The sequence below is a fragment of the Ailuropoda melanoleuca genome, chromosome 10, assembly GCF_002007445.2.
Source record: "Ailuropoda melanoleuca isolate Jingjing chromosome 10, ASM200744v2, whole genome shotgun sequence".
Classification (NCBI taxonomy): Eukaryota; Metazoa; Chordata; class Mammalia; order Carnivora; family Ursidae; genus Ailuropoda; species Ailuropoda melanoleuca.
The window spans coordinates 7,676,661-7,701,856 of NC_048227.1; the positions used below are offsets into that span (position 1 = coordinate 7,676,661).

The following is a 25,196-nucleotide window of genomic DNA, read 5'->3' on the forward strand; positions in this document are numbered from 1 at the left end:
GCGGGCGCCCCGGGGCCACCCGTAGCCGCCCCGCTCTTTTGTGTGCCTGCATGAGTGGCGCGGACCGGCCCCTCTGCGGCCAGAGACCCCGGTAGGGGCGCTGGGGGTAAACTTGGGAGGGGCGGCGGGCGCCCGGCGCGCGGAGCCCGTGGGTCGGAGCGCCCGGCGGGAGCCGGTGCGGGCGGAGGGCAGCAACTTTCCCCGAGCGCAGGCCCCGCGCTGCGCCCCGGCGCGCCGTCTGCCCGGGTGGGGGACGCTTCCTCCCCGCCGCCTGTCCGGGCGGCTCTCGCCCGGATCCAGAGGCTCCCGCGGCCCCCAGTGACCCGCCCGCTCCGGCCCTCTCATCGGGGGCTCTGCCCCCCCGCAGCAGTGTCCGGGGGCGCAATGGAGCGCGCGGCCGGTCCTCTCCGAAATGCCTTCTCGGGTCGGGTTCTCGAAAGCAAAGCCCCGGGGTCCCCCCTCGACTGTGGCGTGCCGGGCCATGGTCCGCGCGCCGAGCACGGGACGCCGTGGGGGGATCATGCGGGGGCTCCCCATCCGGCGCCGGTGCGGCCGTGGTGCCCAGGGGGCGCGTTACTGCCTGCCACCCCCCACCCAGAGGAGCGGCGCGCCTTCGGGGTTCGCCCCGAACCTGGCGGCTCCGCGCTGGCGGCGCCTGGACAGCCCCGGGACTCTTCCAGGTGGATGTTGTGCGTAGCCGGAGCCAAGTTGAAGGTGAGCGGCTTGTGGGCGAGCCCAGGGAGCGCTGCGGGGGGGGGGCGGCGGGAGAGGAGGTTGGTCTGCTGCTCGCGAGGGCCCAGGGCCGTCCGATACTCCGGGGGTCGCCCAGCGAGCGTCCCTTAGGATCCGCCGCAGCGCCCAACTCTGAGGGGTGCGGGAAGGTAAACTTGACCGAACTTTCCTAACCCGGAGGACCGGTGATAGTGACCTACGATGCTTTTAGGAGGGAGGCAAATGAACTCCAGATGCAGCCTCGTATGAAATGAAGCGGATTGGATTAAAACATACATAAATGGAGTCTGACAACTTTAATTGTATATGCTTGTTTTCCGTTCCTGCCTACGTGAGAAAGATAAAGCAGACTCACAGTCGTTATGAAATTTCTTCAAATTTCTCGCTTAACTAGGAAGAAGACTATGTGAAATATGTATTTCCGATAAGATTAAAACTTAAAGGAGTTTGAGTATTTATTGACTAAAATAGATTACTCCAAAGTGTCTATTGTGTAAATTAGATTCCTGAATGTAATGAACACAGCCGAATGGCATTTTTGATAAATTGGTCTACCCTGTTTTAGTAAAAATAGCTCCCTTTTACCATAATTTAATTCCTGTGCTTACTGTAAAACCCGTTGTGGAGTTTTGAAGACATAAACCTTAATTTTTTTTTCTTGTCTTCCTAAATGGACATTTAGCTGAACATCAGTGAGGTTTATTTTTTAAGCATCTTGGCAACACTCCATGGGAGATGGATTTGGTTTCCAGAGAGGTATTAGGTTTTATGAACTTTTTGACACCCCGAACCCACCAGTGACTAGCTACTTCAGGATATCATGAGGATGTTTAACTGTGTAACTACAGGGTTGGGTTGGAAGTTTCCTTGTCAGTTTACGTGAATGAACTTTAAGGTGTTGATCTTGAAAAAGAAAAGTATGTGAGCGAGCATCGCTATCATTCTCTGTCCGGAGCATCCGTTGGCTTTGGCCGGTAGATAAAGATTTGGCCTTAGATGATTTCCTGTTGCCGCTCCATCGCAGGTTTGAGAGACTTCATTTGGCTATGGAATGCCAGAGTTCAAGTATAAGGCTAAACTGGTTCTTTCTCTGGGCCCTGAAGAGGCCTTTTGAGTCGGTATCCAGTTTAACGTCATCTCTGTTCCCACAGACAGTAAGTGAGCCAATGAGACTGCAGTTTGAGAAGAGAGAATTCATTAGTTTCAGACTCTTCTCATCTTTCCAGAACCCCTGACCCAGTGATCGGGTTGCCGGCAGGGCTCGGTGCTGGCTGGGGCACTGCCACCTGAGGGTAAAGAGGCTGGGTCTTAGCTAGACTCAGACCCAGGTTGGGGACTTCTGCGGGTTTGCCGGAGACAAGACAGTTGTGCCCCTCCCATGCCTCTGCTACGCCGCCCTGAGCTGGGCCTGAGTTCTTGTCCCTCTGCTTGGTCGTGAAGCCTTGGGATGTGGACTGAGTGTCCAGAAAGAGAGCTTCTGAAGATTGAGCTCTATTTCATTTCCTTTTTAGTCCCAAAGGCTTGTGGTATGGAAGTGTCAGTGCTTTGGTGTTGCTAAGACTAGTTGGACAAGTTTTTATCCTATCCCAGACTTGTAAAAACCAGGCTTTTTTTTCTCTTTCTTTCTTTCTTTCTTTCTTTTCTTTTCTTTTTTTTTTGGTAACAAGAAAAACACCATTGTATAAATTTGCCTTTTAAATACATGTTTGAAAAGAGGACACTTTCTAAAACAAGCTCATGTAACTCTGTGAGCGAAGCTTTTGGGGAAGGGGCCTGCTGGTGACTGGCTTCCCGTTGGGGCGTTATTCCTACATGACTAGTGCTCCCCTTTAAGGAGTCTCTGCAAAAGTACCTTGAAACGTTTTCCTCTTTTTCAAAATCAGAAAATAATTCCAGTTTTGCCAAAAGTCTGTTTCTCTGATAGGTTTTATTTTGTGTTTTCCTGTTATGGCAGTATTTCCCAGAAGTATATTATTTTGATTATGATACGTATCCCATTCAGTACCCTTTAGAAAATACAGAGGAAGCAAATCGTCAAGGAGTTCTACACAGCTGCTGTCTTTGTTTTCTTGGTTCTTTTAATATCGGTGTGTTTGAGATTGGGTGTGGGAGGGGGTCATTGTCAGTGGATTAAAGGTTTTTTTCTCTGTGCGCAACTATGTAGTTTTTTTTTTCTTTTCTTTTTTTAAAGGTGCAAGGCAGTGAAGGGATGGGGTTATGCAAGAGCTCCTGATACAGTTGGGTTTGTAGAGTCCCCCTTTGCCTCCTTCCCCAGTTTCACATAACTCTTGCCAGTAGTTAGTTAGTGGGGAAGTTGGAAGGGCAAGGGGACAAACTGCCAATCCCCTCAGGATTTATTCTCTCCTAATCCACTGAGCTAACCTTAAAAATGCTGTCTGGGGAGCCGATGGAGCCGGAGACCTTTAATGGCTGTTGAAAAAGCCTGGCCCTGTTGTGTACAATTAAAACAGACCCAGCAGGGTTTCTGCAGGAGTGTGCAGAAGGGATAGTCCGTGCTTCCTGACCAGCACCCCCCTTCCGGGTCCACCTGTAGCAGTCAACAGTCACAACTGCTCCCCAGGCTGTGCTCACGGTCCGTCTTAGGAGACAAAACAAGGCTTGAAGTAGAAAATCTATATTCATTTTAGCTCATTTATAAAGCACAAGGAACATCCTCAGTGAAATGAAGGAAGGACAAATTTGTTAGAGGGAAGCTGGCACATTTTTAAAAGAGAAATTCATCACGTGAAAAACCCTATAGAGCTAGGCCAAATTCCTACCTGTGCTTCTGTTTTATACAGTTTATGCGTTTGGCATCATGTAAATTTCACATACTTAAAAGGCAGGTGTATCTGATAGCCTGTACCACAAACTTGACCTTCAGGTTACTTTATAGGATCATATGTTATTTCAGAAATTACTTAAAAAGCTATTTATACTTCATTTAACATATAAAAATGTAGATGTATAATTGCTTTTCCTGTGAAAGGTCTGATTTTTACAAGTAATTGTCAAAGATAGAAATCGGTTATCTTGGTCTGTTGTTTTGTCTGAAGCTCTGCATTATGGCTGCAGAGAGATAGTTTTGGTTTCAACTGAAATTCCCCTGCCTCTGATTGTTTAAACCAGACCCTTAATCTTATTTTAACATACTTAAAACGTTCAAAAAACCCGGAAGAATTGTTTTGTATAAGTAGCAAGTGAATGTAGTTTAAACACTCAAGCAATTCTGGTATCTAATTGGAAACAGGTGGAATTCTTGGAATCCTGTGTTTGAATCTTATTATAGCAAAGCACAGAGACACTTTTTACTTCTGGCCATTTGTTTTGTTGGAGCTATTTGAAGAGGGGCCCCGTGACCTCTCAGTGCGCCCCACTACTGTTTACCTGGACGTTCCAGTCGTGCTGGGCATTTTAGGAACTAGATGCCTGTGTATGTCTGGACACCCAAAACAGCTATGTGTGTGCAGATCATGGAGTGAAAAAGGAACTTTAATGGCGTAATTAGACAAGTGATTTAATATCTGTATTATGTAGCATTTCTGGCAAAGAAGTTGTGAATTCACTTGTGATTTCTGATTTAATAAACATTTATTGACATGAGCATTTGGATAAATTTTATTACACCTCGATAATTTAGAATTCAGAGAGAAATTACTTTTCCTAAAACTCTACATTGAGGGATATAAACTCACATAGCATCCCCCCCCCCCAAAACAACCCACCAAACCGAGTTTGTTTCAACAAATGTCAGTAGTGGGGCTCTCTGAATTTTCTCGGCCACTCTTCCTTTTGTAGTTTTCAAAGCCAGCTGAATAGCCCCGGTTTTGCTGTATGTTTAAGAAGCCGGTTTGGGTTGGTGTTTAGGTATTGATTTTATTGAAGAGGACAGCTAAGATTTGTATTGAGCTGTTGTTCCTGTCACAGTTTTGGATTTGCTGAGCTGTAATCAGTCCCCATTTCAGCTGTCTCCTGAGAAAGTGGGTAAGGAGAGTGGCCTTTGGCTGGGAGGGAGGTGTCCCTGCAGGAAGTGCCCTGGGATTAAGGGGGGGACCGATGGCGTCGCCTTCACTGGCACCATCACAGAAGCAGCTTTGAAGCACCTTCGATTTTTAGAAAGTCCACGTGCTACCCTATTCACGTGGTATGTCACAGTTAAAAAACATAATGAGGGCAAACAAGGGTTTCTGAAAGATACCTAATTTGTTGCAGAACCCATCAACGACCTTCCGTTCGAAAAGTAAACAGCTCTCTAATAAAAATAATTCTCATTCTTGCTGTAATTAAATTCTGAGACGATGGTGTTCCTGCACGAAATAAATCTTGTCATTTTCTTCATTTGAATCTGAAGGCTCTTCCTTGCTGCAGGAGGCCCGGGGCAGTCCGCAGAATTTTTGTGTTTGTTAGAGCCCTGGGCTGAGGGCAGCCCAGGAAGTTCCTCAGACGTTGTTGGTATGGTGCCCACCTAGAGGATCCCCCCCATCCTCAGGAACCCCGTCAGACAGGTGGCTGGAGAAGGAGCGAGGTTGGGAGTGTTCATTCCTCCCAGGAATTTACACAGCGCCATGAAGCAACGGGGAAAAATGGCCAGGTAGGAAGATTCACACGGAGCTGCGTAGGCTCTGCTCCCTTTCATTGAAGCACTTGTGAAAATGAGCTGGCCCACACCTTTATAGAACCCAGGAGGCCACAGTGTGGCCCACTCAGCTGACGATTGAAACCCTCAGTGCTTTTGACTGTGATTTATGAAGTTAACCTTGGAAGAAATTACCAGAACTTACTCTGAAGCTTCGTTCTGTCTTACCATTATCCTGAGCATACCAGCATGGGGCTTGTTTCCTTAAAGACATCTTTGTATTTGGCTGTGTTTATTCAATAAGTTAAAGGAGTTAACGTGTTTTTTTTTTTTTTTTAAGTTATGTATGGTTGCGAGGTGTTCCGAGTTTGGTTAAGGGAAAAACAAATTGACAAATTAGCTCTTTCTTAAGTGAACATTGCGAAATTGCAAGAAATGGAATGCCATTCTGACTGTCATTAAGATTTTATTTGGGTGTTGACAGCTTTTTGCTAAATGTAAGACGTTCGGATCCTGTCCACTCAGCTGGAAAAAAAAAACCCAACAACAAAAACAACTAGCTTAAAAGCTTCTTCCCAATTTCCTCCTAAAAGTCTCTTTTCATTTGGTTCTTTCCCCCCAGCACATTTTTAATATTTTGTTTTCTCATATAGTTTTATGTTTTTAAGACCAGAAAGAATAGGAAGTCCTTTTTAGGCATCTTGGTTCTGTTGATATTTTAGACCTGTGAGCGTCTTTGGTTGATCGCCAGCTTCTCTCCGGTTTTAGGGGAGAAACCACTGTTGAGGTCAGAATATTTTGATGAACGTTAATAAATGACCCCAAAGGTAAAGCCTCGTCTTCGGGAGCCTGAAGCTGCAAGCAGGAGCAAGGCCTGTGGGCCGTTGGTAAGGAAGGGCCTCAGAGGCGCCGCCCTCAGCCCGGGCGCTGCCAGCCCTGGACGCCTGCTGTCCCGGCTGCCGCCCATTTCTTGCCCCTCTTCTGAGCTCTGGCCCTGCCAAACCCGTCCCCTCCTGTGTTGTGACAACTGTTGTTTTCTTATTTTTTTTTTTTCCTTTGTAAGTATTTGTGGAGCTCCATTATTTTGAGATTCTTGGAAGAAAGATACTATGTAAATGAAAATTAAAAATAAAATTCTTGCTGGAGGGAATTGTGCATTTAATTTTTCTGATTAGGTTTGGAAAAGACTTTTTTCTTTTACCCTGAAAATAGGAACATTCTGTTGCTCCTATCACCATTTTTGCTTCATTCTGAAAGGTGTGGCAGATAATGGTGAAACACGTCCTTTATTTTCTGTTTTTCACCATGGTAGTTGACCTAGAACTTGAACCCACGCGATTCTGTGTACAGTGAATTATTTCTGTTTCACATTGTTCTGCTCTGCCCTCACTGAGCGTGTAGGTAGCAACTGCCCATAGAACACACACCTTTTAAAGGGGGAAAGATTTTAGTCACCAAACATACAGAAATTACAACTAAAATTATGAGTGGCCCCGCAAATCAATTTCCAGCTTCTCTTCTCGTTCACACGGCAGCGATGTTATAAGTCGTATGATTTTGAAACAAGACTGTGACTTTAGGAACATTCTTGGAAACATCAATTCACTGGAATCGCTTCATTGCAGCTGTGCCTCGGTTCCTTGCTTACATAATATCGTGTGCTGTCACAGCATTCAGCCAGGGGTGGGGGCAAGGTCAGGTTTGGGGTCATGCTCCTGTTCCGTAGGCATGTGGGGGCCCTGGGAGCCAGACAGGAAGCCCGGGCTGCTGCAAGGCGCCCATCCAGGTGACTTGGTCCGCTCCGGGCCCCACAGTTGCAGGTTGAGCTTAGGGGGCCAGTGAGCTACCAAGGGCATGGAGAGCAGCACTAAGCAGTCAGAAAGTCGTCACCTGGAGCTGGTCGCTCCGTCGTCTCTCTTCTCCCCACTCAAATTTGTCAGCATTGGCGTGGGATTGGGAGAGGAAGGGTATTGCCAGTTGTGGCTTAAATGTCATTGTCAGGGGAGCGAGCAGTGGTTTGCGATTGTTTTACTTTGCTCTGTGTTGGTATGTAATTATGTTGTCATTTTACAACGCACCAATACTTTAATAAATCTTTTGTGCACGTGTGCCTGTGTGTGTGTGCAGTTAGTTTTGGGGGCTGCTTGTATGCAAGAGCCAGATCTTTCCAGCACACGAGAGCCGAACTGAGTTGTGTAGCCTTTACTTGTTTCAAAAGTATCTGTTGGAAACAGGTCACAATCCATTATAGATGTGGCTGCCAGATTAATCTTCCCAAACCATTGATCCCATCCTGCTGTTCTTTCTCCTTAAACTCCCACGGTGGCTCACTTGGGTGCAGAATGGAGACCACTTGCCTTAGGCCAGCAGACGGAGTTCCTGATGGTTGGCTCCATTTACCTAAACCTTTTGCTCCACTTAAAGATCCCAGATTCATGCTCACTTTGGGGAATGCTCTCATCCTTCCTCTGCACCTCTGAGTGTCAGACCTTCTTTCACGCGCTCCTTTCCTTCCGTTTTGACCCAGCGCTGCGGGAGCCCCAGGCGCTGGTGATGCAGGGTAGGGGAGCAGCACTTGCCACCCTGGGGGAGCAGGCAGCTGGCATTTTGGCTGCGATGGAGCCGTGCGCCGTGGGTCGTCGGAGGGCTGCAGAGGAAGGGAGTCCACCCTGGGAAAAGCCCCCACCCAGAGCAGAGAGAAGGCCTCGGCTGAGATCTGTGCATCTGGGGAAGTGTGGGAAAGAGGGCATCCCAGCAGAACAGCTGAGGGGTGGCTGGTGGTCTCTGAGAACTCCCCTCTGAGGTCTGGCTTCCTTCCCTGGACCCCACAAAGCATCCGCCATAGCTTCTGGCTGTCCTTGACCGCTCCGCTCCTGTTCTCCACCTCACGGGTACTAACCCGCTCTTTCATCCCACCCTGCTGTAGCGCCCAGTGAGTTCCGCTGCAGGAGCGCTGTCAGCCTCTTTTAAGGGGGACAGTCCCGGATATTCTGGTTTAAGACTCATTCGGCTGGTTGACTTAAGAGGGCAAACGGAATTCTTCTTAGGATTGTGCAAGGGAGCTCGCTTATATTAAGATGGCTGTTTTGAAAGCTAATGATAGGTATATACGCCAAAGGAACCTGAATTTCTTATTTATTTCCATTTATTCAATTCCATCCTTGTAAAGCGACCTGTGCATTGCTTAAAATATATGTAATTGTATTTGTGGTACGTAAAACATAAAAAAAAAATCCACATTTTTAAAAATAGAATTAGGCAGAACAATTCTTTGACAGAGATTTATTTTTTGACTCTGCCCAGAGCCTGAATGGGAGGAAACTTCCCCCTAAACGGGGAAAGTGCGTATTGTAATGATTAGAGCCCAACCAATGCAAGAGAAAGCAAGTGGCAAGGCAAGAGGCGGCAAGGCAAGAGGCATGAAGGTCTGGGTGTCAGCACTGGAGAAATGGCTCCCGTGTGCTCAGCCCCCAGGAGCCACCCCCTGGGCCTGGCGTGCGGAGAGGCAAAGGCCCTGGGCCAGGCCCTCTTCAGAGCAGTGGCCTTCATAGCCTGCATGCTTTTTCTGCTTCTTCATTTACAAAGAAAGTACCTAGGATATTTTTGTGGAGGTGACGTCACCGTCTGGCCGCATAAGCATTTGCATGGATTTGGGGAAGTGAGGGTTGCCAGGGGCAGCTGAGAGCAGCCACAGACCCCAGGGGCCAGCCTGGGTGGCTGATGGGGGAGGGGGCGTGTCCACAGGGACAGGGAGGAGGGAGAGGAGCCACCCAGGCTGACGAAGAGGGTGTGTTCCTGGTGGGATATGGGGGACTTGGGGGGGGTCTGGTGGGAATTCAGGGGCTGAGCCCTGGAGAGAAGGAGGGGGGAGCTCAGCAGAGAGGTTGGTGTTGAAATGTGGATGAGAACTTGAATCCTGGGGGTTGCAGCCTGTGGAAGATTTGTCCCCCTTGCAGCTGGTGCTTGAGAGGTGGGCATCATTTGAGGTGGGGAGGGCTGGAGAGCTCATTTTAACTGGGGGACCCCCGCCTGACTGTTAACTGCCCCAGGCCTGGAGCTAGGACCGCTGGGATGTCTCCGTGGAGGGGGAAGAGACGGACAGCGTTGCTGCTCGTAGTGGACTGCGCATGTTATAACTGGTTTCTTTTTCTTTTTTTTTTTAAGATTTTATTTATTTATTTGACAGAGATAGAGACAGCCAGCGAGAGAGGGAACACAAGCATGGGGAGTGGGAGAGGAAGAAGCAGGCTCATAGCGGAGGAGACTGATGTGGGGCTCGATCCCATAACGCCGGGATCACGCCCTGAGCCGAAGGCAGATGCTTAACCGCTGTGCCACCCAGGCGCCCCGTTATAACTGGTTTCCTGTCCACTGGTGACAAGGCAGAGGCTTCAACCTTTTTTTTTCTAAGTATTCACTGACTGCTATTATTTCCCAAGTACTGACCAGGGGCAGGCGCGTTTTGGGCCCTTGATTTCTTTCTTGTCATCCACACAACGGCTCCAGGGAAGAGAGAGGATTGGCTGGTAGGTGAGAAGCTGGAAAGCAGTAGGCTGACTCCTTGGTCCATGGCTTTCCTGCCGATCCCTGCTATTCATGAGACCAGCTCCATAGAAGCCCTGGAGTCCTTGTGATGAGGCTGTGGGAGGATTCAGGAGTGGGGCGCAGGTCCATGGGTGACTGAAGACGAGCCCGGGGATGGGGAAGTCACTTAACGTGAGTGGCTGGACATGGAAATGAAGCCTGGGCGGTGGGCGTGCAGGTATGTGGGTTGACCTCGGTGGGTGGCTACTTTCTGGATGAGACCTTGCTGGATTTGAGAAATTTCCTAGAGCCTCCCCAGCCTTGAGACTTCAGAGTCCATTCATAGCAATAGAGCTCCCCAGAAAAGGTAATCAGATCCTGCTCCACCTGGCAATGAGCATTCCCATCAGCAAAGGTTATCTGACAGGTGGGGTGCGGCGACAGCCTCGAGCTGAAAGCAGCCCTCCCTTCTGTGCCCCCTGTTGGCCTCCATGTCCCGTCTGTGCGGCAGCATATGCATTGAAGGAGATTTGGGGGAATAAATGGTAGGCAGGAGAAAGGGCTGCTCATGGGACCCGGGCCATGGGGAAGGAGGAAGGGAGGGAGGGAAGGAGCTGGCAGGGGAGAAGCCGAGCCCTGTCCAGCTGCGGCAGGCTGGGGAGCACGACTCTCACAAGGGCTCTTCTCTGAGACACGGGGCCTGCAGCTGATGCCGGGGAGCAGTTTGCTGTTAGAGCCTAATACTTACATTTCGCCCCGTGATGGTCAACACAAAATCTCTGCTCGCTCGGCCCCCGGGAGTCCAGTTGATTTAGGCCCTACAGGGATGCTGGATTCAGATCCGGGCAGCATCACCTCCCAGTACCAATCACACGGGGTTCTGTCTTCGTGTTACACATCAGAGGCAATGTTGGGGTGCGCTCAGCAAGAGACTGGCTTTGTAAGCGGTCTGCAGGTGGGCATCTGTCCCGAGAGAAGCCCGAGCACATCTACTCCTTAGATCTCAGCCTAGTTTACTCAGGGAATTATCATAGAAAAATGGAGCTTTTGGACTACTCTGAATTTGGATGACTTTTTTGCATGTCTGGGTTTTTTTTTTTTTTTTTTGGATGCAGCTTTTGGTAAGAAGTTATAAATTAAAAAAATACATACAAAAAGGTGCAGTGGTCTTAGAAATAATACAGTCTGCGTGAGTGAAGTTGTTGGCGGTTTTGTTTGTTTTGGAGTCACTCATGGACTGTTGGGGCCATTCATTCATTTATCCAGAGAGTCCGTCTCCACGGTGCCTGGTCACCCCTAGGGTGCTGGGTGGAATAAGCCCCCAGCTCTGCTGGTCAGAAAACCACAGGACACGCAGTATCCCCAGGTGTCAGGTTATAAGGGCAGGCGCCTGGGAAGATGGTCATTTGCCATCTTGCTCCACTGACTTATTTCACTTCCTCTGGGCCATGCACTGTTCTAGCACAGCGTTCTAATGGCCACAATAGCGGATACCCCTGCCTTCAAGGAACTTACATTCTAGCAGGGGAGACAGAAAGTAAACATAAGGAATACGTAATCCATATTGCGTGTGCCTGGGCGTGGAGCAGACAGGTCAGGACCTCTGTGCAAAGCCCCGCTGAGTCACATGAAGGGCCGACCAGAGTGAGGAGGGAGAGGTGGTAAAGACAAGCAGGGGGGAGGAGACCCTGTGGAAGGCATGGTCCTGGTGAGAGATGGAGAGGGACCAGGGAGAGATACCAGCCTCAGTGTGTGGGGTGTGGAAGAGGGAGGATCCTGGGCCCTGGTGTTTTTGGGGCAGGGCCCCTGGGATTGTGGGGGCTGTGGCTGAGAAGGGGCCACCTGTGGGCGAGGTGTCTGCAGAGAGCCTGAGTGTGGGGAAGGGACAGGGAGCAGGGCAGGGAGGGAGTGGCCTTCCGGGTCCGTTTGACCCTGAGCGGCAGGCTGGTGTCACCTGGCGCCTGGAGCTGGCCCTCGCACACTGCTGCCTGGCTGGGCCCCATGGGTTTATTAAAAGCAGGTGGGGTGACTGCCCTATACTTGAGCATTGGGCGTGACTCAGATGTGCAGGGAGTCAGCTTGGAGTCTCTTTATTCTTCCCTATTTGCTTTTTGTCGGTAATCCTTTGTAATTCCCCAGTTTCATGATGTAATTTTAATGGAATTAAACTTGAACACTTTGAAATTATGTAATTAATTACGTTCAGCTTCAATTACAATGACTAATTATAGCGTGATACCTGGTGGCAAGTCAGGTAGGTAGGTACTGGGGAGGGGTTCGTGCCTGATAGCTCAGGTAGGTAGGTACTGGGGGGGGTTCGTGCCTGCCAGCTATCAGGATGGCCACTTTCTGTGCAGCCCCCGAGCCACCTGCGCCCCGGGGACAGGCTGGCCGCCTCGTGGGTTGCCCGGGGTGCCTTCCAGTCCCAACTCTCCCGGAGCGGCTGGCTGGGACAAGCCCGAGGTGCGAGACGCGTGGGAAGTGCAGGGCAGGCGGTGGTGTGCGGGAGGGTTGTTTCTGGATGCAAAGGCTCGAACTTGTTTGCAGGTTGGAGAGAGGGCTCACTTGTAAGTTAGGGGTGCCGGAAGAAAGCTGAGGGCCCTGTTGTGAGATTCTTCCATTTTCCCTGGGATGCGGGAGGGGAATGGGAAGCGTCAGAGAGTGGCTAAGACGGTTTACGGAGAAAAGAAGAGGTGTGAGAACCACCTTGGGGTGAACAGGAAAGGTGGGAGAAGGTTTAAAAAGGTTCCAGTGTGGTGTTATTTCCAGGTGGCTGAAGTGCAAGGCTTCTGGGACCAGTAAACCGAGCCTCAGCCGCTGGGACGGAGCGTTGTGTTTGCGGACTTCGCAGAAAGTCTCCTGCCGCTTTGCCCGTGGCAGCGGTTTGGTGTCCGGCTAAGAAATACTCTTCTGAATTGACCGCCGCCCCTAAAGTGCCCACATCTCCTCCCGATGGGGGCTGTGCAGCTCCAGGATGGGGGGGTGCAGTGTTCCCACGGGGGTGGAGTGGTCGGGCCCTTCCGCCCGTCCCAGCACAGCTGCTTGCCTGCCCTTCCTTACCCCAGACACACCTGCCGTCCAGCTGTTCTTCCACGGAGCTTCTCAAAATGGGCTTGAAACCCAGGCGCCTGCGTGAGGCGTGGTGGCCAGTGTGCCGCGTCTGCAGGAGGCCTGCTGTTTGTTTGAGAGGCTCAGGGAGTTTTCCCAAAAGCTGATTCTTAGTCTCAAACGGGGAAGTTTTCTTAATGCTATCTACAGGTTTTCCAACATATTCCTTCCCCGTTGGGTGTGCGGAGTGGACTGCGCTGGCCAAGGAGCCCCTGCTTTCAGAAGCTTAAACAGAGCCTGTTATCTGGGTTAGGGCCATTAGGATGTCTGAAAATCTTACAGATTTCTATTTTTTAAGGGACAGTGTGACCTGGAAACATTTGAGTGTACAACTAGTTTTCCATTTTGGTTGGGGGGGGCACGATGGTGCAGAGTGCTCTTGAAAACATTTTTTTTTCCTATTGAACATGCTTCAAAGAATAGCTCCCTCGACACAATGCCCAGTACCTCTGTTCTGTTACTTTTTACTTTTTTTTTTTTTTAAAGGTAAGCTTTACACCCAACATGGGGCTTGTATTCACGACCCCAAGATTAAGAGTTGCAGGCTCTACCGACTGAGCCCAGCCAGGAGCCCCTGTTTCTCTTTTTTTTTTAAGATAAAATTCATATAAAATTCACTGCTTTAACCTTTTTAAAGCGTGCGATTCATTTTTTTTTGCGTGTATTCATAATGTTCTGCAACTATCACCACAATCAAATGGTAGAACATTGTCACCACTGCAGCAAGAAACCCATACCTGTTAGCCATGACCCTTGCATCTGCCCCGCACCTCCCCTCCCCCTTCCTGCCCCAGGCTCTTGTAACCCTTACTCTACTTTCTGCCTCAGTGGATTTGCCTGATTCGGATATTTCACATATAAATGGAATCATACAATATGTGGCCTTTTGTGTCTGGCTCCTTTGGCTCAGTGTAATGTCTTCCAGGTCCATCCACATTGTGGCACGGATCCATCCGTCATTCCTTTCTATGGCTGAATAATATCCATGGTGTGGAGATACATCTGATTATCCTGCCACGAATGATGGCCATTTGGATGGTTTCTGCTTTGGGGTTTTATGAATAATGCTGCTATGAATGCCTGTCCGTGTGCAAGTTTTGGTACGAAGTAGGTTTCCAGATTTCTTAGGTACGTACGTAGGAGTGGAAATGGTGGGTCAGATATGGGGACTCTGTTCACAGTTTTGAGTCTGTTCCTTTTTGACCTCTTGTTTGCAGCTCTTGCTTGTTCCCCAGGATGCTCATTTTAATGCCCATGCCGCTCCCATCTTACTCTGCTCTCTCTGGTCTTCCTCTGGCCTTCTCCTCTGGGGCCTTGCGTGGGGCACTGCCCTGGTTTGGAACCAGTATGATAGAGGAACTTGTGAAAAGGCTGTGTTTGGCTAAGAGCAGTCACGGTTAGTTGCCCACCCAGGGTCTCTCCTCACTCTTTTCTGCTCCGGGACGAAACTGGAAGTTTGTCTAAACTGTCCTGGCAGTGCCTTCCCCTGGCCAGGCGTGGTGGGGATTTCACTTTGTTTTGGTTACAGAAACAGGCAATGTCAGAGTTGCTCATGAGAAAGGGCTTCTTCTCACCTAAAAGGAGATGAGCCCGGACAAAGCCCATGAACAGGCTTGCGGGCGAGGAGGCTCTGGGGCCTGCCGCCACCAATCCGAGCATAGGAGCCCCCCCCCCCCGGGATGGGGCAGATGCAGGGGTGGCGGAGCGGGAAGATGGAAGGGGCCTGGGTCCTCAGTGCTGATGTCACCCTGCCCCCAACTGTCGGCGACACAAATGAAGCAGGAATATTACAGTTACCATTCCAGATGGTAGGAAGTTTCCTCGGACTGCTTTGCTGGTGCAGACTTCCAGGTAATGCTTTTGAGATGCTCTGGTCCTGGGTGACGGTAGACTTGAGAGCGTGGGGAGGAATGTGTGCTCTAAGCTCTCTCTCCTAGTAGCAGGCAGGATCCCATTTGCCAAGCCAGATGTCCCTCAATACTTTAGATGGAGCCAATAAAGCATTAAGCAATTAGAATTGTTAATATTCAGTTAAGTATAATTAGAAGCTGGTGTAAATTGTGAATGAAATTGACAGGTTCCATAAGTTACAGCAAAATACCAAATCTTTTTCAGCTGTATACGTGTGTCTGCGAGGGTCTATTCAGATAGGTGTGTCATGACCCCTCCAGAGTGGAATCGCCACGAGGGGCCATTACCAGCTCAGTTCACAGTCATTTTCAGAGTTCGGGAACAGCTTGCCAACTGTTTTTATCATGTTAAAGATTGAAATCCTTAAGTCAGATTGTAAGAGTTTTAATGCTCATTTGTACGTGATGGGCAGGAAAATCCGGATCCCTTTTCTGCCTGCCTTCAGGGTGTGTGCGTGTGTGTGTGCGTGTGCGTGTGTGTCTCTCACCCTACATCACTCCTCAGTTCACAGCAGACATGATTCATCTTATTAAATTTTTCCTCCTTTATGCGCCATCCCCGTTTCTGGACCCCCAGCCCCATGCTAGTGTGTTTAGTCTGCCTTTACGCGGTTGTGTTCTTGTGAACTGTGTGGCCTGCTTCATAGGTGCAGGGAGCTTCATTCCTGTCTGGCATCGTGCTGGACCTCTTTCTCTCCCTCCTTGTCACTCATCACTGGTTTTGAGATCTGTCCATGTTCCTCCCTGAAGTTTTGGTTGTCCTTCACGATAGCAGCATTGGATTCCATCTGAAGATACAACAAAATGCCATAGACCGGGTGGCTTCAACAATACATGTTTTATTTCTCATAGTTCTGGGGGCTGAAAGGCCAAGGTCAAGGTACCTGCCAATCGCATTCCTGGTAAGCGTCCTCTCCTGAGCTTGCAGACAGCCACCTTCTTGCTGTATCCTCCACGTGGCAGAGGGGACAGAGAGAGTGAGGGAGCATCCCGGTGTCTCTTATAAGGTCGCTAATCCCAGCCCGGGGACCCCACCCTCGTGACCTCATCTAAACCTAAGTATGTCCCAAAAGCCCACCTCCAGATGTCATCACTTCAAGGGCTAGGGCTTCATCGTATGAATTTGGGGGGCACACGGTTCCTGTGTCCATTTCCGTGGGGGTGGCCCCTGACAGCCCAGTGCCTCCGGCATCCTTAACACAGCTCGTGTGATGGATGGTCCAGGAGTGGATTGTTGAGTCCAGAGTGCACAGGGCTGTTAATTTCACTCAGCGCTGCCGGATTGCTTCCCAGAGCGGAGGCACCACGGCGCTCTCCACGTTCACGTCAGCACTTCCTGGAGACTTTTTGCCATTCTGATGGTTTGAAAGTGGTACTTCAGCGTTGTGCGAGTTCTGATCACCGGTAAGGTTCATACTTGTTATCGACCTCTTTTATTCTTGTTAGATTTCAGATTTACTCTTCTGTAAATTGCCTGAGCATATATGTTGTTTTGTTTTGTTTTAATGGTTTACCATGTTTTTGTTGATTTGCAAGAGTTCTTTGTATGTTTTATATGCTAATCCTTTGTTGGTTTTTGCTGTTGCAGATAATCTTTTCCCAGTCTTTCTTGTTGATTTGTCTGTAGTGTCCTTCAATACGTAGAAAAACTTAATTCTGAGGAAGTCACATCTGTCAGGCTTTTACCCTCAGGTTTGGTGTGATTTTCCATCTTGAGAACGTCTTTCCCAACTCGAAATCACAAAGATACTCGAATTTTTTTTTTTAAGTTTATTTATTTATGTACTCTCCACATATAACATGGGGCTCAAACTCACAACCCTGAGCTGGAACACACACGACTGAGCCATCCACGCGCCCCAAAGATCCTCGTATTTTGATAGCTATAGATTGGTCTTCCAAGTTTAGATCTTTAGGTCCGAGATGGTTTTTGTACAAAGAGGTAGCTAGTTTTTCCGACATTACCTGCTGAGCAGGCCTGTCTCCTACCTGGTTTTTGGGAAGCTGCCTCTTATATGCCCCATCCTCAGATATATGTGGGTGTGTTTCTGGGGTCATTCTTTTGTCCCCCCTTCCCCAATTTGTTTCTTCTTGTGCCGGTACCACACCATGTTATGGAGCCTTTATATGCCTTTTAATTTCTGATCAGGTGAATTTATTCTCTTTGATCTTCTTTTTCAAAATACCTTGGCACCTCAAGGTTTGTTGTTCTTTCGTGCACATTTCTCTCCAGTTCCCCCCAGATTCTGCTGGAGTTTCTATTGGATTTGGATGAAATACTCAGGTTAATTTGGCGGTGGGGGGGGGGGCGGCGTGCCGAATGAAGAACTTTTAAGTTGTCCCGTCCTTGAACAAAGATATTTCTCCATTTGTTTAGGTCTTCTTCCTCCAAAAAGGTTTCTTGAATTCTTTATTAGAAGTAGTAGTTGTGACCAGTGTCTTATTTAAAATAAACATTTTTTTTTCCCTAATTGATGACTGTGGTGTGGAGGAAGACAACTGGTTTTGTTTACTGATTTGGAAACTGATGGGCTTGCTGAATCTCTTTCTAGTTTTCTGATTTCCTTGACTCTTGCTTTTCTCTGGGGATAATATTGTCTGCAAAAATGTGACACTTTTGTTGTCTCTTTCCTTCCAGTCCTTGAGCCAGAGCGACTTGTTTGGTTGGCCGGAACCTCAGGGACTCTGTTGCATCTTCGTGGGTGATGGTGGCCTGCTCTTTCCTGGTCGCCAGGGGATGTGCCTAAAGGGGATTTTTGGTAGAAGCCTTAATTGGGTTGAGGAACTACCTTGAGTCCCTTTCCCCTCCTTTTCTGAGGGTTTTGTTTTGTTTTTTTAATAATAAATAGGTGTTGACCTTTAGCAAATACTTTTTCTTAAAATCGCTTCAAGTCCATGTGGTTTTGATCCTTCATTCCATGCGTGTGATACGTTACATTACAGCGATGGAGGCTTTGAGGCCAAATCTTCATTGCGTCGTGGGGTAAACACCTCTTTGTCTTGGATTTTAAAATACGGTTGGATTTGTTGTAGAGTTTTTAACATCTGTTCTACGCAATGAAATTGGCCTGTACTTTCCTTAGCCTTACCTATTTGGAATTGAAATTAGACGGGTCCTTGTAGAAAATGGGTGAAAATTGTTTTGGACTCATTCCTCTAAGATGCGGGTGGGCTCTGTAGGTTCCGTGTGGTCAGGCTCACCCATCCCACTGTGGGTCCTGACACCCAGCGTGGCTGGCAGGCATTTACCTTTTCACTTTTTTTTTATTAGTCTTCAGCCTTGCGTCGACCAGTTTGGGCCTTTGATAACTTTCTGGAAACACGTCCATTTCATCTAGGTTTTAACATTTAGTCTTTTTCTTTTAAGATTTTATTTATCTATTTGACACAGAGAGAGAGGGAGAGAGCACAAGCAGGGGGAGAAGCAGGCTCCTCACTGAGCAGGGAGCCCAGTGCAGGACTCGATCCCAGGACCCTGGGATCATGACCTGAGCCCAAGGCAGACGCTTAACTGACCGAGCCACCCAGGCATCCCTTAAGCTTTATTCGTGTATGAGTGTTCACAATACCTTCATGAGTTTTGCAAATCTGGTTTTTAGTGCTAGCTGTTGCGAGTCGTCTTTCTAGAATCTCTGTCTCTGAATTTATCTGCAACTTATTTTCAGTCTCATGTAGAGTTTGTGGGTTTGTTTGTCTTATTAATCCCTCAAGGAAACCCAGCTTTCGCCCTTCTTGACCTCTTTGTCTTTGTTCATGTCACCGATTTCTCTCCTTCGCTTCACTCCTGTCTCTTAAGAGGCCACTCTCTTTTCCAGACTTCTTATTCAGAATGCTCAGCTTTTTGATTAAAATCTTTCTCGTTTTCTGATCAACATATTCAAAGCCCTAAAACCTCTTCTAAGAATTGCTTTAGCAGTGCTCCACAAACTTTGACACTTAGTGCTTTCATTTTTATTCACTTTGTAAAATTGTCTTCATTTTGTAATTTCCCTTGTAATTTCCTCTTTAACCCAAGGGTTAGTTAATAGTAGATATTTTCTAGATTTTTGACATTAAAAAAAGACTTCTTAGGCTGTTGATGTCCGTTTTGATTGCGTATGGTCGGAGGATGTAGTCCACATGACGCAGATTTCTTTGGAATAAATATGCAAGAGACCTTTTGGGTGCATTTGCACTTGGTAGATTTTTGTGAACCATATATGCTCAGAAGTAATGTGTTTTTTGTTTGGGGATAAAATTTTCACTGTATGTATTTTTTTGAGCTTATTCGTGGTACTTAATTCTTCCATGTCTCTGCTAATTTTCTTCCTATAGTTCTGACAGCTTTTTTATTATATTACATTAAGGCTGTATTGTTAGCTACACATACGAGCATGGTCTTTACATTTTCCTGATTAATAGTTTCTTCTCCTGGTGTATATGCAGGCTCTTTTTTCCTCCTGGATGATGTTTGTCACCTTAAATTCTATCTGTGTCGATGCAACGAGAATCCTGTTTATTTCTTTTGTTTTTCGTTTCTGCGGGCCCGATAAAGCTTTTTTCTCTAATATTATTTTCAGTCTTAACAAATCCTTTTGCTTTGAATGTGTTTGGTTTAGATATATGATGTGGGATCTTGTTTTTTAAACCCAGGTTGAGAGTCTGTCTTTAATTAGTGAATTTAGCTGGTGTACATTTAGAGTCATTGTGGTTATATTAGGACTTATGCAATATTTTGTTTTTCTTTCTACCATTATTTTTGGGGAGGGTATCTTTTCTTGTAATGTTTTATTGGGTTGATTTTTTTTTCCCCTGGTGGATTTTAAAATTGTGCAGTCTGTTTTGTTTTTTGGAAATTCAGAATTGGGATTATTCCTGAAGTTATTAAGACCCACCGTGTGTGTTTTTTTCCTCTTGGTTTCTAAAATCAGTTTCTCTGCCCTCTTTCCACCAACAGCTCTCTCTTCTCTGCTGGTTTTGACTGTGTCCATTTTAAGTTTTTGTTCAGTCCTATTCATTAACTCTGCTTTTTCTGTGCAGGCTGTTGGGCTAGGCTCTTGATTTCTCTCTTCTAGTATTTGCTTTCCTTCTGGCTGTTTTTCCCTGTGACCTGTGGTCCCCTCAGCCTGGGCTCCAGGGTATCAGCTGATCCCTTGCCGGTGAGGGGCGCGAGTTAGGCCACAGCTTATCATCCCCTGAGTTCGGTGGAGAGGGATGCGCCTTAGGGTAGAGGGCTTGGGCAGGGGTGCAGTAAGGCCCCTTAGGCACCCTTGAGTCCTTGCTCCAGTCACACCTGTTTTCCTGGGGCTCCCTGCCTCTGATGTTATCAGCCAGCAGATCCCCTGGGGCATGGGTGACCTTCAGGGACTCTGATTCTGCTAGTCTGGCATGGGCGTTGGTAGCTTTTAAAAAAATTTCTCATGATAGGGGTAGTGTACGGGATAGACTGGTCCTGAATTAACAGTTGTTGCAGCTGAGGGACCAGATGGGTACTTAGGGGTTCACTATACTGTTCGAAAACAGCTAAAATTCTGATTGCTTCCTGGCTAACACCCACTGGCCCTAGCCCGTGGTATGTGGATAGAGGTAGAGGACAGAATGGAGGAGATCAGCTAGCTAGACCTGGGGCTAGCTGCCAGAATATTTAAAATGACTTATGTGGTGTATATTATAATTTCTGTTGGACAGCACTGGTCTAAATCTAGACCCTTGGGACTCAGAGGTCCAGGACCAGCAGTTTGGGCATCCCCAGGACCTTGTGAGAAGTGCAGAGTCTCAGGCCCCACCCCAGACCTCCTGGGTCAGAATCTGCATTTTTATGAGATTCCCAGGTGATTCATATGCACATTAAAATTTGAGCAGCACTGGTCTAGATCCTCTTAAAAGGGAGGGTTGGTTTTATTTAATTCGTATTTTAATAGAGTGACTCCTCCCTGGTCTTCCCTGTAGAGCTTTCCAGAACCCAGGGTGGCAGTCAGAGGGCCGAGCTGCCAGGGGACGGCCCACAGTCAGTGGCTCTTTGCACCGGAGGCTCTCGGGCCCCCTCCCTGACCTCTCTTAACCCCAGCCCCTTTTGTACACTCGGTTCTAATAATATCGATCGTCTGCTTTTCAAGGGCCGAGCACAGTAAAACAACACATTGGAAAAAGGCAGGGGAAGTCCTCGTGGTAGGACTAGCTGTCAGCTTGGGAGCCGAAGACCAGAAAGACAAAAGAATTGCAGGCTGGGGGCGGAGAGAGGCAGCTTCTACAGTAGACTGTCGAGGAGCGTGGGGAGTCACGCCGGACTTCAGCCCTGACGTCACGTTATGATGAGCCCGAGCCACTAAGAAGTGCCTAAGTTACGTTCTGTTAGATGCCTGTGCCGCACATCCCGTGGGGAAGGCCCCGCTTTCACCTGTGCCGTGGCAAATGTTGGGGCCAGGACGGAAGACACTGGTTTGGAAAATGATTTTCGGGGAGCCTCTCCTCTGCTTGTTGCACTGCTTCCAGGGTGAGCACGTGGGGTTTTCTAGAGGGACTGCCTTTGGTGTGCCCAGAGCCCATCGCCAGCTGCCTGCCCTCCTGGTTGCGGGCACACCTGCCTGGGGGGGCAGATGACCCTTCTGATTTGGAACTTCTGCTTTTCTATCTGTTACCTGTGTGACTTTGGGCGTTTCCCCTGCTTCCCCTGTAAAAGGGTGATAGGGAAACTCCGTACTTTATGGGGTTTTTGTTAAGACTCTGCTTGGGACGGTGCCTGATATACTATCCTAAGTTCTCTTAGCCTGAAAAAGTCAAGGAAAGTGTTGTGGTGCCAGCAGCTCACCCACAGAGACTGCCTTATATTAATAGAATAATAGCAGGGTGCCTGATGGCTCTGTCGGTTAAGCGTCCGACTCGATTTCGTCTCAGGTCATGATCCCAGGGTCATGAGATCGAGCCCTGTCTTGGGCTCCCCACTCAGTGGGTAGTCTGCTTGGGATTCTCTCTCTCCCTCTCCCCCCTGCTTTCCCCCCCCCTCAAATAAATAAATAGATCTTAAAAAAAAAAAAAAAAGAATCATAGTGGTACTGACCCAGACTGAGATGTCCTATGTCACCGTGTCGGCACTGATGCCTGGGCTGTTTGGGTCACTGGGTACACACTGATGTTGTGTTGTCTGTATTTTTCTTTTACGCTTTTCCCCCAGAGATTTTTCTGCTTTATGAGATTAAAAATATCTGCTTCCACATTAAACCCGACTCAGTCTGAATAATGTATTTTTAAGGCAAAAGCCTGCTCCTGGGTGTGAGTAACTTCCACGTCAAATGTTCAGTGGGCAAATGAAAAATGTGAGTCATGCAGTACTTGGCACCTTTGGCTTTTAATATTTGGTGGCAAACTTCCTATAGAGAGGAGGAATTCCAAAGTGGAAGGTCCTTTCGGCTCCAGATGGCGACAGGATTGTCCAGTGTTGGTGGGGACTGACTAGTAATTGATTTTTCCTCTCCTTCTTCCTCGGCCCGCTAGGCCTCTGAGGGGGACAGATTTGGTTCAGAAATTCACCACTTTTGTGCGGCGAGGCTCTGGGCCTACGGAATGTGCTTAACTCGAAGGATGAGAACAATTTCTAGTAGCTTCTTAAATGCACAGCAGATAGAAAATGGGGTGTGGGTAGAGCAGCAGAACACTTGCAAGGCATCCTTGGCGGCCTGGAGAACTTCGGTTTGCTCTCTCCAGTGGCTGCTGACAGCGGGGAGCAGGATACAGCCGCTGCGCCATGTGACTTACATGTCGGGCTGAGTTTTGTTTTCTTGGCCAGGATCTTGAAGCCTGTTTCCAAGTAGGTGTTTCTGCCTTGGCAGCCGATTTGGGCTGTTATGTAGTCAGCCCTGTCCTTTTCTGAAGGGGGGGCTGCCTTGGGGGTATGGGAGAAGGACAGAGCGGCTAAGATTAGTGTTCCCTCCCTCCTCCATCAGGTAATCTCGAACAGGGTGGCACTGTTGCCTGAATTTTGAAGGTAGGCAATTCATATAAAACACACTTCGATCTGACTTGCAGGTATGTGATAGAAATACGAAATTTGGAGGAAATGGTGAAATCGTTTTACAGAGCATGCATCGGCAGGGATTTCAGAAGCCAAGTCAGAAAGTTTGTTGGTGAGAAATCTTGCGTGCTGAGGAAAGAGGAGTCAGTATCTGGCAGGGGCTTGAGGCTCCCCTGCAGATGCTCCCGGGTGCCCGGCTGGCCCCCGCAGCCCCAGGCAGCCTCTGGGGAAGTGGGAGGCCGGGGGCCTCTTCCACTTGATACTTCCCAGCCCAGGCTGGAGCCAAGCTCCCAGGTTCTGCCATTAGAAAATGGCCCGGGAGGGGTACCTGGGTAGTGTAGTCGGTTAAGAGTCCGACTCGTGGTTTCGGCTCAGGTCATGACCTCAGGGTTGCAGGATCATGCCCCGAGTTAGACTCTGTGCAGAGTCTGCTTCAGACTCTCTTCCTCTGCTCCTCCTTTCCCCACTGCATGCGCCCTCGCTCGATCACTCTCTCGCTCAATTAAATAAATAAATCTTAAAAAAAAAAGTGGTCAGGGAGGACGCCTGGCTGGCTCAGTTGGAAGAGCATGTGACGCTTGATCTTGGGGTTGTGAGTTTGAGCCCAACATTGGGTATAGAGATTACTTAAAAATAAATAAACTTAAAAAAAGAAGATGATCAGAGATGAGAGAAGCTTGGGAGTAAAAACAGTTATTAAGGCAGAATAAACACTCTTCCACGTGATCCTTACGGTTATCACAGTTTGGAATTGTTGAAGGAACCACAAAAGGGGAAAAAAAGGAAGTTGTACATCTTGGATGTATTTAATTTTAAAATAAAAACTGTCTAAAGGTGGTCCTTGTTTTTTGCACGTTTTCTTCTGTTCAAAGCACTTTGTTTTTCAGTTTTTAATCAAAATTCTATCAGTAGGAAAAAAGAACCACCCCCCACCCACGTCTCCCCACAGTCAGCACCTGCCCCTCGCAACAGTCTCTGTCTGGGAAGCTGGCTTCTGATCCTGGGCCTTGGGTTTCAGTGTGGGCATCTGCTTGCTGGTGTGGCGCCGTGGGACGTGCAGGGGCAGTGGAGACGCACAAAGGGTCCCTGGCTCCTCTCTCCCCTTTGCGGGGTAGTCCTGTTTCTCTTTTGGGCTCAACCGAATTTCACGTACTATGTAAATACTAGTTTCTCTGTACAAGTCTGATTTCTCCCCAAACTCTCTTCCAGCAACCCGTGTCTCTTAAAACATGGGAACCCATCAGATAGGTAGGGCCTCATGTCTTTTTGGCAGCACCCCGCCAGGTCCCTTGTCCTTCTGCTCCAGCCGGGACTGGCTACTGCCCTGTCCCCTTCCCCATCATCTCGGGCCCCCCTCTCCCTCCTGCTTTGGATCGCGTCTCCTGAATTCTGGTCTTTCTTGGTTAATATCTCATGTGGGAGATCTTCTCTAGGAGCTTCCTGATAAAGGTGGTTGTCGAGCATAGAATTCCAGGCATCCAGGGGCGCCTGGGTGGCACAGCGGTTAAGCGTCTGCCTTCGGCTCAGGGCATGATCCCGGCGTTATGGGATCGAGCCCCACATCAGGCTCCTCCGCTATGAGCCTGCTTCTTCCTCTCCCACTCCCCCTGCTTCTGTTCCCTCTCTTGCTGGCTGTCTCTATCTCTGTCAAATAAATAAATAAAATCTTAAAAAAAAAATTCCAGGCATCCAGGGCTCCCCTTGTTGGGGGTGGTCTGATTTCCAGCCCTTCGCTGTGTCCCTCTGCCACCTTTAGAGACATGGTCTTACCCGTCCTCTTCTCGGCGATCATGAAAATGCTCCTCAGGGTGGGTCTTGTTTTCTCGCCTGTTCTCTGTCCTCCGGAACTCGTTATTCAGACATGGCCTCGTGGCCATATCTGGCCATTTTTCTTACCTTTTATTTTTGATGTCTTTGTCTTTTTTGATGTATCTGGGAGAACTGTTAAACCGCCCAATCTTTCTGAACTTTTATCTGTCATATTTGTAGCTTCTGAGTTTTCTTTCTTGTTCGCTGAATGTTCCATTCTTACGACCGAGTGTCCTCTTTGATCTCACTGGCTATGTTCACCATGGTTTCTTTTTAAAGTTCTTTTGCTTACATTGACTTCTCGTTATTTTTACTTAAAAAAAATCTTTTTTAATTAAATGAACACCACACCCAACGTGGGGCTCGAACTCACGACCCCGAGATCAAGAGCAGGACACTCCACTAACAGAGCCAGGCAGGTGCCCCCCTCTTCATTTTTACTTTTTAAAATCCTTAAGAAAACATTATTTCATACCTGTAAACAATTGTATGAAGCACATTTTGGTCACAAAGCGTAGTAGCTAGCCCCTTGCCATCCCCCCCCTCCCCC

At 48.3% G+C, this 25,196-nt stretch overlaps 1 protein-coding gene across 6 annotated transcripts in view; it reads left to right on the plus strand.

Annotated features, from left to right (window-relative positions):
* The first annotated feature begins 16 nt into the window (after window positions 1-16).
* CUX1 (cut like homeobox 1) overlaps window positions 17-25,196 on the plus strand; it is a 358,600-nt gene continuing 333,420 nt past the window's right edge. For 2 of the 6 annotated variants that reach the window (XM_034669957.1, XM_034669959.1), the window contains exon 1: window positions 18-714. In XM_034669957.1, coding sequence (XP_034525848.1) covers window positions 385-714 — 330 coding nt within the window. In that variant the 5' untranslated portion in view covers window positions 18-384. Of the gene's footprint in view, window positions 715-25,196 lie in introns of all 6 variants that reach the window. The other 4 variants (XM_034669958.1, XM_034669956.1, XM_034669961.1 and 1 more) reach the window with 4 other exon arrangements.